We start from the raw sequence: 13,589 nt of genomic DNA on the forward strand, positions 1-13,589 counted from the left end.
AACATTCCATGATATGGCTATATCACATTTTATTTATCTATTCATCAGCTGATGGATATTTAGGTTGTTTTCATTTTTGGGTTATTATGAATAATACTGCTATGGACAGTTTTGTAAAAGTTTTATGCGGACATAAGTTTTCATTTCTCTTGTTTCCTTTTCTCTAGGAGTGGAATTGATGGGTAACATGGTAACTATATGTTTAACCTTCTGAAAAACTGCCAAACTGTTTTCCAAAGTGGCTAAACCATTTTACATTTCTACCAGCAGTGTAGGAGCATTCTAATTCTTCGCATCCTGGCTAACACTTATTATTGTTTTTATTATTATTATTATTATTATTATTATTATTACCTTTGTAGTGGGTGTGAACCCATTGTGATTTTGATTTGCATTTGCCTAACAGCTAATGATGTTAAGCAACTTTTCAAGTGCTTGTTGATCACTTCTTTGCATCTCTTTGAAAGTAAACTTTCTAAATGCTTTCTTCTCTGACTAGTAATTTCTTCAGTTAATCTTAATATCTCCTTGTTGTAGTTTACTTACCAAGAAGATAAAAAATAATGGCAATATATTAGTCTTTGTATGTCCTCATTCTTTCATTTATTAAATATGGACTGCGTGCCTATTCTGTGCCAGACACTGTTCTGGGCACTGAGCATATAGAAGAAAAAAAAACAAATGAAAAAATCCTTGCCTTCATAAAGTTTACAGTTTCGTAGCTTAAATTTTTTTCAGTTTAGTTGAGCTATAACTGACATGCAACAGTATGTAAGTGTAAGGTGTACAGCATAATGACTCGACTTACATACATTGTGAAGTCATTACCACAATAAGTTTAGTTAACATCCATCATCTCATACTGATTAGAAAAAAAACAACTTTTTTTTTTCTTGAGATGATCATGTTGTTTTTTGTCATTCATTCTATTATTGAGGTGTACCACAATAGTTGATGTTTCTTATGCCGAACCATTTTTGCGTTCCAGGAAAAAAAATCCCACTTAGTCACAGTGTATAATCTTTTTAATATGCTGTTGAATGTGGATTGTTAGTACCATGTTCAACTTCCGTGTTATTGTTCCAATTTTAGTATATACACTACCAAAGCAAAAACTCCCAGTAGCTTTATTTTTCAACACAGCATAATGTACTTTTAATTTTTTAATACACTTTGAATTTCAGTTATCAATAAATAGATGTCTCAAGAGAGACATGCTTGAAACATTAACAAAAATTAAGACACGCTTGCTACTTCTGATTGTTTTTGCAGACTGGACCACCTCCTATGTAAGTAACATTTCTCAATTGACTGTTGAGTGGCTGCTTCTTTGGAAGGTACTGTGCAACAATTTGACCCATAGGGAACATCTGGATTTGCAGATGCCATGACACTTGTATAGATGGTATAGGAAACTTGTTTGTTAATACACCTAAATTGTTTTAAATAAATAAGAGTATAAACAAGATGTACCAGGAATTTAGTCCACCAACAGATTCGGTAATTCAACCTGTAAGGTACTTAAAATATAGCCTCCTCCTGCGTAGTAAGTAATGTGCCCAGTGTGTGCACTTAGCCTCTTCTTGCCGAGAGACAACTGAACATATATGCCAGGCACCTGAGACCATGAAGGACACGATTCTTTGGGGAAAAGTTCCAGGGACCATACTTTCGGAAACTGACAATAGCTACTAGGAATTTCTGCTTCTGTTTCACAAGTCGTTGAATTTGATAGGACTACCCCAGAGCTGGGAAAAGGTTAACAGGTGTTTACAATACCTAGAGATGATTTGTCGACTTCCTGGAAGCCTCCCGCTGGATGTGGCTCAAATAAGGCACAAAGGAGCAAGAGAATCTCTCAAAAGGGCGCGGATTGGGAAGACAGGCTGGAGAGTGAAACAAAACCGAAACCCACTACTGAGAAAAAGAAATCATCGCGGGTGTAGACCGGCCCTCGCACGCTGCTCAGGGTCTGCACCTGCGCCCTGAGCGGCGCCCCATTGCCTTACGGCAACGCACGCGCCTTGAGCAGCTCCGCGCCCGCTCTCGCGTCTGCGCCTGCGCAGCAGTGGGATTCCCGCCTCTTCCTCCAAGTGGGTGGCTGCCCTGCTCGGGGCTAGCGTGGGAAGCTGTGTTGCACGACGCGTGTGGTACCACTGGCCAGTTACCCAGTAGGCGGTGCTCCGGCATAGAAAGAAAGCTGAATTCACAGCTATGAGCCCTATTTCCGACCTTTTTACCCTCCTTTTTTTTTTTTTTTTTTTTTTTTTTTTTAAAATCCTGGGCCGTCAGACACGGCTATCTCTGTACTAACTTCCAATATATAATAACCAAGCAGTTGGGAACTGGTCTACGGGAATTTTAAGCTTGTTTGAAAGCCGCTTTCAAACAAGGGGTTCCTTTTTTATCTAGAAATGTTCAGGACGTGATAGATACCTCAGAAATGTCATTTCTCCTTTGCCTTCCATAGGAAACAGTTATAAAGTTGAGTAATACATACTTTGAAGAAAGGAAAGAAAAGGGGGGAAATTACACACAAACACACACACAAATACACTTTTACATGTATACAGAATAATCGAAGAATGCACCAACAGCTAAGTGTGATTGCCTTGGGGGAGAAGAGACTAGGTGGCTAAGGAAAGGCATGAAGAGTGGGTTTGGGAGTTCGAGTGTTTCTGCATATTTGAAATTTGTCCAGTGTGCAGTCTTTTAAATGTATGAATGTTTGACTTCTTTATCAAAATGAAGACACCAAGGAAATTTGGAAATTTAAGAAGCCTGAATAGAATTCAGTAATGCTCGATAGTTATATATACATTTGAAGGTAAAAGGTCTTGTGTAAAGCACCAAGTCTTCCTGTTTATTTCTGGACAGAGATTTTTGCCAGTTGGGGAGGGGGCTTGGGTGGTACAGGAAAAGAGCTAGGCATTTTTGGAAAATTGGCAGTGGTACCATACAGGAAACAAATCTTTATCATCTTGGTCATTGTATATTCCTTTTGAATTTGCTGATTAAAATCGAAAGGTAAATTTTAGTGTCCAGTCACTGAACAGGGGAACATTCAATGTTTCCTTTGTAAAGGAAATTAACTGGGTGTGACTGGCAGGGTTGAGACCTGAAGTCCTCTTCCTGATAAGGAAAATGTCCCTTAATGAGGAATTTCCAGCATGATTATGGTATATTTCTTCCTCCAATCCTGCAAGATAACTTCAGACTCCCTCTTCTAAGAGAAATGGTGAGGAAAAAATTAGGCAACTGTGCCTAAGAGGACTTGCAGACAAAAAGCTCATACCGGGCACCTCTCATTCCCTGGGTCAACTGAACCAATTCACCTTCATTTCCCAGTGAATGGTTAGTGAATCTAGACAAGTGTAGGTATTTGGGACCAGAAATTAGGGATCTAAAGAGTTGAAAGTATGAAGTCTAAGGCCAGAGATTTATAATGTTGCTTTTTTGGTTTGCCTTGTTTGTAAGTAGGAAGCCAGAAGTTGAGCTCCCAAATAAAATATTTTAGGAATAGTATTTCTTGAGTAACTCCAAATATCAGTACATCTACAAAGAAATTAATGAAATCTAGTGGGTAAGGCATCAATCAGACTGACCAATGTGAGCATAGAAATTCCACACAGAGGAAAAAAAACTCATCACAGAAGAGCATATTTAGTAAAATCTATTTTTTTTTTAAAAAAAAAAGAAGAAAAACAATAAATTATGCCCGTGGCAAAATAAAGGATCTTGTCAACATAAATGTTTCTTAGAAAACATATGAAAAGATATGTATATATATAAATGAATCGATATTACATTACAGCAAAAGTAATAATGATTCTATAACAATGACAAATGAGAATGTTTGTGGTCCTTAAAGAGTAGTAGTGTTTCTGGAAGGTTTCATGACTCCTCCTTTTTTTTTTAGTACGGATGTGTCCTCATTTTAAGAAAGCCTAATATAGATATATCTAAACTTAGGAAGTCGATCAAAGGATATTTGTTTCTATCACAAAATAATTCTTTACCAAAAATCAGCAAAAGTATTCCTATAAAGGAGCCTTCAAATTAGCAAATTTTCCTAATGCATTTAGAATATAAGTAACTAATATAAGTGCCTGCAACTTTTCATTATAGCTCTATTGCATAAACTGAGGTATTCCTGAAGTGAGGCAGTAACAGAGTTGGGCTTCAGATCTGACTAGAGAATGTATGTTCTTATAGTAAGAGCAAATAGCTGGGGACAAAAGTTCTCACGATCTTTTGTTTCTCATTCTGAGCACTTAATTTTTTCATCTCTACTGCTTTCTGGTAGATTTTGTTCATCTGGCACTCTCAGGAAAAAAAAAGAAGGAAGTCATACAGAAGGGTGGCAAATTAATGAATGAGTGAGTCACTCCGGCAGAGCAGAGCGAGAGACGGAATCTGGGATTCAGAGTGTGTATATGGATATATCTCGGGGAAAGTAGGGGCAATTCTGAATCTCGATGTGTTTTTGAGACGTCTTTCCCAGTAGGGGCACCTGAAGCCCTGAGGAGCAGCAGAGCCCAGTGCAGCCCTTCCTGGATGCAGCATACTCAGGAGCACAGGCCTATTTGTCACACTCCTCCTGGCTGCCTTCAGCATGATGGTAGTGCTGCTCACAGAACTCCTGGATCCGGCTGCAGGCCTCCAGCATCATCACTTTGGGGACTGTGATTACCACTCGGAAGAAATTAGGGTACTCAAAGCACTGCAAAAATAAGAGCTTGTTATTCTCAGAGCAATCGAGTCTGATACTGGACCACCCCTAAAATGGCCAGCGCTCTCATGAGCAAGAAGCAGTGACATCATTTACTAGGGCTATCGATTCACTCGGTTCCAGTCAATGAGGTGCTATGTCAGTAACTGAGTTAATTCATCTTAAAAGGAACTTGTGGGACAAGCTTGACTTCCCCAATCCTAGAATGTTTGGCCACACCTTTACTTCCAGATACAGATGGCATAATGATGGGGAAAAACAAATTTTAAATGGAAGTCAAGACCCGTCAGTTTGAATACTATCAAGTGAGAATACACTTTGCTGGGGGAGAAAAAGTCAGGCTAAAGACCAGCTCAAGGGGGAGCTCCTGAGGCTCTAGGAATTAACTGTTGAGAGCGTCCTAAGAGAGACATAAGCACTCACCTTTGCTGGGAGGCATTGGACAGATTGCTCAACAAATAACTGCTCCGTGAACTCCACGTCATTCTCAAATTCTGGGAAATGTTCCATCTTAATTTCAACCTATATCAATAACAGGGAGAGGTAAACTTATCAGAAGGAGGAAAAACAGGCCAACTGCCTATGCCAGAAATTAAGGTAGGGACTGCTCTAGGAAATATCTTGGAACTCTACAACTAACAACTAATTTGATAAGTAAGTTCTAGAACTTATGAGCTCATGGGATTTTTTGTAGGAAAGAGAATATATTTATATTAATATTTTAGTTTATTGAAGGTTTCCTTCCTGGATGCTGATAAATGAAAGCTGGAAATAGAATGCCAGTGTTTCTCAAAAAAGGCACTGTTAGCATTATGGGCCAGGCAATTCTTGATTGCATGGAACTATCTCATCCATTGCATGATATTTAGCATTCCTGGCCCACAAAGCTCCGACAGCATCCTGCAGTCATTCCAAAAACAAACAAAATTCCCGGACATTCCCAGACACCCTTAGGGAACTAGTATCATTCCCAGGTGGGAACTGCAATGGTGTAGAAAGCCTCTTATTTGTGTCTCATTTGTTCCCTGTGTGTACATATAAAATGAGTCTCTGTATTAAGTGATTAATTCCCGATTTGTTTTGTTTTGTTTTGTTTTGTTTAACAGTGAGCTTAGATCATGTCAGGGGAACAATTCAGAACAAGATAATTTCCAAAATGATGTTCAGGAGTCTAGCTCTTTGTAAGCCCTGCAGGCTGGCTCCCTCCTCCACCCCCCGCCCATTACCAGAAATACCTGCCACCCACATTCTTACCATAATGTACATGGCCCCAGAAGAGTGGACTGGCCGGAGTCCAGGGATGGCAGCCAATGCCTCATAGCACAGATCAGCATTGGACTACAAGAGGAGGCAGAGAGATATCAAGGATTAAAAGTTAAATAAGAGGGGGGAAAAAAACAAGTTATTAAAAGGAGAGCTCACAAAAGGTAGGAAACCTAAGTTTTCCCTACTGGCAGAAGGCATCAACAAGAAAAAAACCTGCCACATGAAGCTTTTGGCCAAGAGCAGAGTGAATTGCCGGAAGTTAGAGAAATGTATGGGCAGATAGTTGCACTGATGCTACTTCCTTATTTGAGAAGCACTATCATGGAACATGGCTCCAGGAATGAGGATCCATTATTCTTAATTTCCCTGGTGGCATTCTCTGACTTCCAGAGCGGAAGGCTACAGGCTGCCCTTACCTTGAGGAAGCTTAAAGTGTTGTGGTAGAACTCTTGAGGGGTGCGACGCAGAATGCTTTTCAGAGCTCCCTGGACAATGGTGCAGGGTCCCATGATCCGCTGACACAACTTCACCAGCCCGTTTCGGATCTAAAAGCCCCCAGCAAACACATTACTTAGCCTTTCTTAAGCATCCTGGATTTGGGAACTCATGTTATGGCCATTCTTTCCATTAGTTTGTAAATCTCTGGGGAAGTGATGGTGCTTTCTGGCATTCTTAGATCAGACCACCTGGGTTTGTAGCCTAGCTTTGTTACACACCTGTTGTGTGACTCTGGGAAAATTATACAACTTTCTCTGTGCCACATTTTTCTTGACTGTAAAATGGAGGTAATACTAATACAGTCCACACAGAGTTGTTGGGAGGATTAAATTAAAATAGTTTACATTAAGCATTGGCACATTGTATGCCTGCAAACAATATTAGGTATATTACTGCTATCATTTCCCTTTTAGTGGCCCTAAAATTTGAGGCAGATGGAGCTTCTTCACAGAGCTGGGTAAAGGAAAGCTGAGTTTAGAGAGGAAGTAATACTACCTTTATCTAGCATCTTTCTAGGCACCCAGAACTCTAGGGCCAAGAAGAAAGAGGAAAAAAAACAAACAAACTCCTAACCACTGTTCATGCGAAGTAAATATATATCCTGAATTGGACATACCAAGGTGCTCTTACCTCATTTCCGAAAATGTCTCTTCGGTCATGGATGAGGATCCAGCCCAGCCTCCAGCCAGGAACCAGCCAGCGCTTGGTCAGCCCTCCACAGGTCAGGATGGGGACGTTGCGGCTGAGAGTAGCTATAGGCTCAAATTTGGTATCTGAAAACACCTGAGGAGAAGAGGCACTTGTTACAGTTGTCTTCTTGCTTACCGTCCTCCAAGTCCCACGGCTCCTGCCCTTTTCCGTATATCTCTAGGTACAGGGCCTCAGATTTGGGGGCTCATTCCTACGCTGAAGCATGACTGGGATCCCAAGAGGCTTCAAAGGAGACTGTCCAGAGGCTTTTAACCTAGTGCTGAGTCTGAATTAAAGGAAACCTAAAATGAAGAAACTGATCCTAGCCCTGTAATGTGTACAACCCCTTGCAGCCAGAGAATGAATGACTATAAATTTAAAAATAAAATATAGGTCCACAATCACTTATCTGAAATTCTTGGGTCCAAATATATTCCAGAATGTAGAATTATTTGGACTTCAGAAAGGTGCTATAGCACGTGCACCATGTGTCATGTAACAGCCCAAAGCTCTCTGGACAGCAGTCGTAACCAAGCATGCTAATATCTCATACGGGTCCATACGTGGAAAAAATAGAAGACTACAAATATCTTTATATCAGGCCAAGTCAGGTATTGCCACCAAATGAATTCCAAAAATCTTCATATTTTCATAGCTTTTTGGATTTCAGACAGCTGGCTGGGTAGTTGTAGATCTCTCTATATATTTGTGAAGAGTGCAGGGATATTTATTTGCTGCACTGAAATAATTAGGAGTTGCTTCTAATTATTTAGATGCTACCTCTAAAGGTCCCATGAAATAATCTGAAATTGAGATTATCATAGTGAGCTATCCTGCCCAGGACTCACCATGTCTCCATAGATTTCATCAGCTAAGATGGGGACATACTTCCTTGCAGCCACTGAAAATAAGAGAAACATGCTGAAATCATTTTTGCCTTTGCGTGTAATATTTACCTGGGCCTTTTGTACTTTGCATTTCATGTTTTTGTGTTTTGTCTTCTTTAAGAACAACATATTTGTCTAGGGCCATGCTACCCTCAACAAGCCCAATCCCATCTGATCTTGGAAGCTAAGCAGGGTCGGGCCTGGTTAGTACTTGGATAGGAGACCACCTAGGAAGACCAGGTGCTATAGGCATAAAAAGTAAAAAAAATTAAAAAATGAAAATAAGGGATTGTAAGCTGACAAGGTCCTTGCGATCTGTGAGGTCAGCCAAAGGTTGCCTTACATAAAAATAAAATATAAAATAAAATAAAATAAATAAAATAGTAAAGTAAAATTAAATTAAATTAAATTTAATTTAAAAATACTATATATTCTTACTATACTTTTCCAGGGTACAAGGCTTAAATTTGCCACTTAAGTAACTAGGTCTTTTAAACCTTCTCTTCTACATGATGACAGTAGTAAAGAGGCAAATATTTTCTCTTTTTCTTCTTCTTTTAGGCAAGTACTATCACTAGTGGCACACTATTCACTAGAGACCCCAGTGGAGCTCCCCCATCTCCATCGTAGGCTTAGAACTTAGTGATAGACTCTTTTCTTATCTCAGGAAATGACTAAAGGATTCCATCCCCATCTCTTCCCATGTCAAATGAAGTCCACAGGACTTACCAGCCAGAATATCCTGGAGGTGACTTTTACTGAACACTGACCCACAGGGGTTTGATGGATTGTTGACAATGAGACAAGCTGTCTTTTCATCGATCAGTGATTCCATCTGTTTCAGGTCAATTTCCCAAGATTTCTCTGGCTAGAGAGGAAGAAAAGGAAAAAGGAAAGATTAAGATGATTCTGAAAAATTTAGGGGGAATACTCACTTAATACTGTAACACGAATAATGAAATATATTTGTGGCCTCAACCATCCACTTCCAGACCTTTCTGTGCTATGATAATTCTAATATATTTTTATAAAGTAGTAATTCATCATTTGTGTCTAAAATTAAAAAGTCATTTACCAATAAATTGTAGAGTTTGAGCTCAATCCCCATAGATTCAGCATGAGTCCTGTAGGGAGAGAAACCAGGTCTCGGGGCTAGGATGTTTTGCCCTGGGTTGGCCAACACAGCTAAACAAAGTTCAATAGCCTGACTGCAGCCACATGTCAGAATGACGTCCTGTGATAAAAAAAAAAAAAGAAAAGAAAAGGTTCATTTTGATAAGGGTTCCAACAACAATAGGAGAAAAGAAACTGTCAGATGGTGAGTGGGGAGCAAAAGAAACTCACTCTTATGAATTCCAAGTATAGCAGGGACTGTACTAAGCCAAAAATGAAGGAAACTAATATGTTTATTGTAGGTCCATATCTAAAGGTTGTTGAAAATGTTAGCCACTTAAAAGAAATAAACAAATCACTTAAAAAAGTGAAATAAAACAAATCACTTAAAAAAGTGGGGTTGGCTGTGACTCAGCCAACTTCCATGAGAGATCCTTATGACCTTGGGGTTTTTTTCGCTTGGTTATTAATTTACTTTTGACCAGATATTTGAGGTATGACTCTTCTCTGAAATACAGATGAAGGGCACCTCTTATGTTAAGAAATGTTGACCCCACACAGTAGAAAATAGAGGTGAGGGCATTTAAACCAGGCATTCCCATCAATTCAATATGCCGCAGTACCTCAATCTTCCCATATGAGTGACCTTACGGTCAATGAGGGAAGCTACAAAGTTTTAAACGATCCTATTTCTAAAATAAAAAATTTTAACTATTTGGTGTTTATGAATTATTGTTTCCAATGATGGAAGAGAATCAAATACAGGGTGACCTCTGAGTTCTCTGAGACAGCATATAAGCTGTAAACTACATCATTATCATACTGTAATGACATTAATTCTAATCACTAATTAGTGGCCTCACTGCATAAGAAGTCTGCGAATTGCTAAAGGGAAATTATCTTCAGCTTTTGTTACCTTTGAAACACTTATTCCCTGTGGGAGAGAAATAAGGAAAAGGGTATAGTTTGCCCAATTCGATATTACTTCAAAGCCAGTACCTTGTCTAAGGCTCACCTTAGCTTCCAGGGGTGCCTTGGGATGGTGGTAATAAGAAGCAATCTCTTCCCGACTGGATAGGTAACCTGAAAGAAGAAGCAAAAGAAAGAAGCTGGACGTTTTCATCCCACAACCGACTGCTCTGCTATAGAGTCAGCAGGGCTTCAGGCTTTTGTCCCTGCTGAGAGCACATACTATTCAGTTTAGCTCTCAGCCACTGCAAATAAAGGAGATTAACTTTACATTTGATAATTTTATAATAAGCACAAGTGTATAAATAATAATAAGAAAGAGCTCCCCAAACTATAAAAAACAGTGTACCATCTTGGTTACTATGATTAGGTGTTTATTTTCCATAAAAAATGGGATTTAGATTATTCTCAAATCTCTTTCAGGGACTATATTTTTTGAAAAGTTGTAATCAATGAGTTCAATACATTGGGTCTATTTTTCATATTATATACCTATTAGTGTTTTTCTATAAATTTTTCCTTTTAAATCATATTCTCATCCAATATTTCCAAATGTTGGTTTACAAACTTGAAGTACAGATAGTTTCAAGCAAATAATCAAGTTTGGCAAAACTGCTCTTTAAAGATTGTCTTTAGTTAGTGAAGCCAGAGGCAATATTTTAATGTTTGTTAACTTAGTGGGTAGAGATGGGTCTCTTGAAATTATATAATATAAATCAGTACTTTCTTAATTACTAATAATGAAGAGCATTTTCTGAGATATAGCATATACTATTATCTGTTTTTGCTTCAGCATGAGTGTTCATATCCTTTGAATATTTAAGAGACTTGGTTTCGGTTTCTCAGGTTGAATCAATTTTCTAATACTTTGGTTATATAAACCATTATAAACTTTTTTTTTATCACCTAACTTTTGGTCTTATTTTTTTCAATTTTTGTTGTATGAAACTTTATAAAATGTAAACAATCACCCTAAAAACTGTGTCCCTGATACCTCTTTGAAGTGTTTCCGAAATTCTATTTGAGCATAAAAAACTGAATTTTTATTCTGCATTAAGGATATGTTTCTGCGGACACATATCCACAGGAGAAAAATGTGCAACACTGAAACAAAATCAAAGAATCACTTATTTTACCAAAATGTCCAGGGTTGAAATGTTTAATAGATGAAAAGAGCTAAACTTAAATAAGAATAATTTCTTTCTGCCAGAAACTACCTTCTATTCTTTAATAGAACAGCCCATTCTTTGTTGTTTTTACTTCTTTAATCTGAAACTAGTACAGTTTCATTGGAGTGTGATCAGGACCATAACTGAAATAATCCTTGAATATACAGAGAAGGAAAAATAAAGCCAAGGAGCTATTTACATAAGGCAATAAGTAAATTAATTTAGGACCTGACAGGTTCAGTAAACAAGCAGCTGCAGCCAGATCGAAGGCCCTGGCTTGATAATTTCCTAGTAACAACAGGATAAAAGTGTTATTTGAGAAATAAGTATGTGATGGGATCCTAGAGAGGAAATGTCAGTGTGCCAAAGAAATCCAGGAAAGAGAAGTTGGACCTCAAAGCTTGTATCTAAGCATCCTAAGACTCCTTTCCCCAAAATCCAATGGCTCATTTCATCTTGGCCTCTCCTTAGGAAAACATCAGGAAAACAAAAAGAACTGCTAGAAATTTATTCCTCTTGGAGTAAAGATTTAGAAGCCACCAGATAGAATCTCGGGAAGAGCTTACCGATACTGGGGGCGTAGCCATTATACTTCCCCGAGTCCAGGGCATCTTTCAATGCTTGAGTAATTTCCGGGTCTGTAGGCAGATTTCCAAACAGAGTAGGGTCCCCTTTGCATGGGAGAAATTAAAAAAAAAAAAAAAAGGAGCCATCGAGAGGTTATTCTTCCACATCCAGTGCTCAGATTCACCCTCCAATCCCATCTTCTCCAACCACCCCATGAGGGCAGGGAAGAGGAAACAATGACCCCTGCCAGCCCAGTGTCCCCAACTCACCAAGGGATAGGGAAATCGTGGGTTTGTCTGGGTTTGGTTCCAACTTCATGTTGTCCACTATGGCCCGGATGGGATTGTAAGTTCTGTTGGCCATGTCCGAGGGCCTCACAGACCATCCGGGCTGTCTGCCTTTCACTTTTTCAGGCACGGAGCTTCTTCCGTTGACGCTGACATGCACATCCAGAAGGAAGGGGAGGTCACCATTGCTGTCCATCTCTAGCGAAGTCTGTGAGGGAACAAAAGAGGTCCCCCCTGACACTAAGAACTTAGCACTATCCTGGGTGGCTATATTTGGACCTTAACATCAGGACGATTTCACTGGACATCTCTTTGCAAACTAGTTTTTCTGTCTTTGCTGCCTTCTCACGCGAAGCAGCTTTGTTATAAGTTGAGGGGAGCTTTAAGACTTTGTTCTGAGACGAAAAATAAAGCAGGAATCCATTCTCAAATGTTAGCTGAGAGCACTCTGTTGAATAATTATTTACTACGAGATTTGCTATGTGCAACCCTACCACCACATAAAAGTTTAATCATGCTCTCAGCGAAACCAAGGGGAAATGGACTTAAAATGATTACATATTCAAAGCATATGTGTTTTATCTTTCCCATGCAGTGTCTATCTAAGAAAGTATCTCATTAACACTTCAACAGACTGAATCTTGCCTTCTGCAAACAAGAACCGGGAAGAATCATTTCACATTGTCAGAAATTTAATGTCAATACTATTATTGGGAAAAAAAAAAAAGCCATATTCCATAAGCATCTTTCTGCCCTGTGAAAAAAGAAGTCAACATACCACAACGGAAAAGGCATGCACCCCAATCACCACCACCAGATTAGCCGAGGCTTGATATTTTACCTTCCAAGTAAAGGAGAAGCAGCCTCCAAGTAGCCAAACCAGAAAACTGTCTTAGTTCTTCGATGAGTGAGCGTGAACTCAGATGCAATTCCTGACTCCTGAAATAGTCTCCAAAGATGGGCGTTGGGCCTGAAACGTTTGTGCTATTGGTTAGGATGAGAACTGGGCAGCCAACCCTCTTCTTTTCTCTCTTTTCTCACTTTTTACTGCTTCTCGCTCAATCCTACCCCCACCCCCACTGGCCAAATTAGGAATTTGTCCCCACTGTAAACATCTCGAATTCTCTCTGTTAACTCTGAGTACTCTGTGAGATGTTGGAGAGGACTGTCAAAGGGGTAGTTATGGTAACAGTTGGTAATTTTTATTAATTTTTGTTGTCACAAAACAACCTATTAAAATTTTAACAGTACAAAGATGTACAAAGTAAAAAGTGGGAGTGCTTCCTCGCACTTCACTATCTGTACACTCCGTTCTCACTCTCAGGCGTAAACAGTGGTAATAATTTGACCTTTGCTATCCATTTACCAAGACAGAAAGATGATAGGTAGGTAGATAGATTGATGATATAGG

The 13,589-nt window shown here is 39.1% G+C and overlaps 1 protein-coding gene and 1 pseudogene across 3 annotated transcripts; one reads left to right on the forward strand and one right to left on the reverse strand.

Annotated features, from left to right (window-relative positions):
* Positions 1–3,691: 3,691 nt before the first annotated feature.
* On the reverse strand, positions 3,692–13,158 carry TAT (tyrosine aminotransferase). 3 transcript variants are annotated; one of them, XM_016164511.2, is made up of 12 exons: positions 13,020–13,158; positions 12,161–12,386; positions 11,891–11,995; positions 10,202–10,269; positions 9,149–9,307; positions 8,803–8,941; positions 8,035–8,087; positions 7,127–7,279; positions 6,415–6,543; positions 5,987–6,070; positions 5,156–5,254; positions 3,692–4,723 (listed from the first exon to the last, which is right to left on the reverse strand). In XM_016164511.2, exons 2-12 carry the CDS (start codon positions 12,372–12,374, stop codon positions 4,583–4,585), a joined length of 1,344 nt encoding a protein of 447 aa, XP_016019997.1. In that variant the 5' UTR covers positions 12,375–12,386; positions 13,020–13,158; the 3' UTR covers positions 3,692–4,582. The 3 variants fall into 3 exon arrangements, with proteins under 3 accessions (XP_016019997.1, XP_016019999.1, XP_016019998.1); XM_016164513.2 differs by having other exon boundaries at positions 12,161–12,412; positions 13,020–13,072; XM_016164512.2 differs by having other exon boundaries at positions 12,161–13,101.
* LOC118611593 lies at positions 8,207–8,325 on the forward strand (annotated as a pseudogene).
* Positions 13,159–13,589: the final 431 nt, after the last annotated feature.

This window comes from Rousettus aegyptiacus, unplaced genomic scaffold (assembly GCF_014176215.1).
Source record: "Rousettus aegyptiacus isolate mRouAeg1 unplaced genomic scaffold, mRouAeg1.p scaffold_m13_p_14, whole genome shotgun sequence".
NCBI lineage: Eukaryota > Metazoa > Chordata > Mammalia > Chiroptera > Pteropodidae > Rousettus > Rousettus aegyptiacus.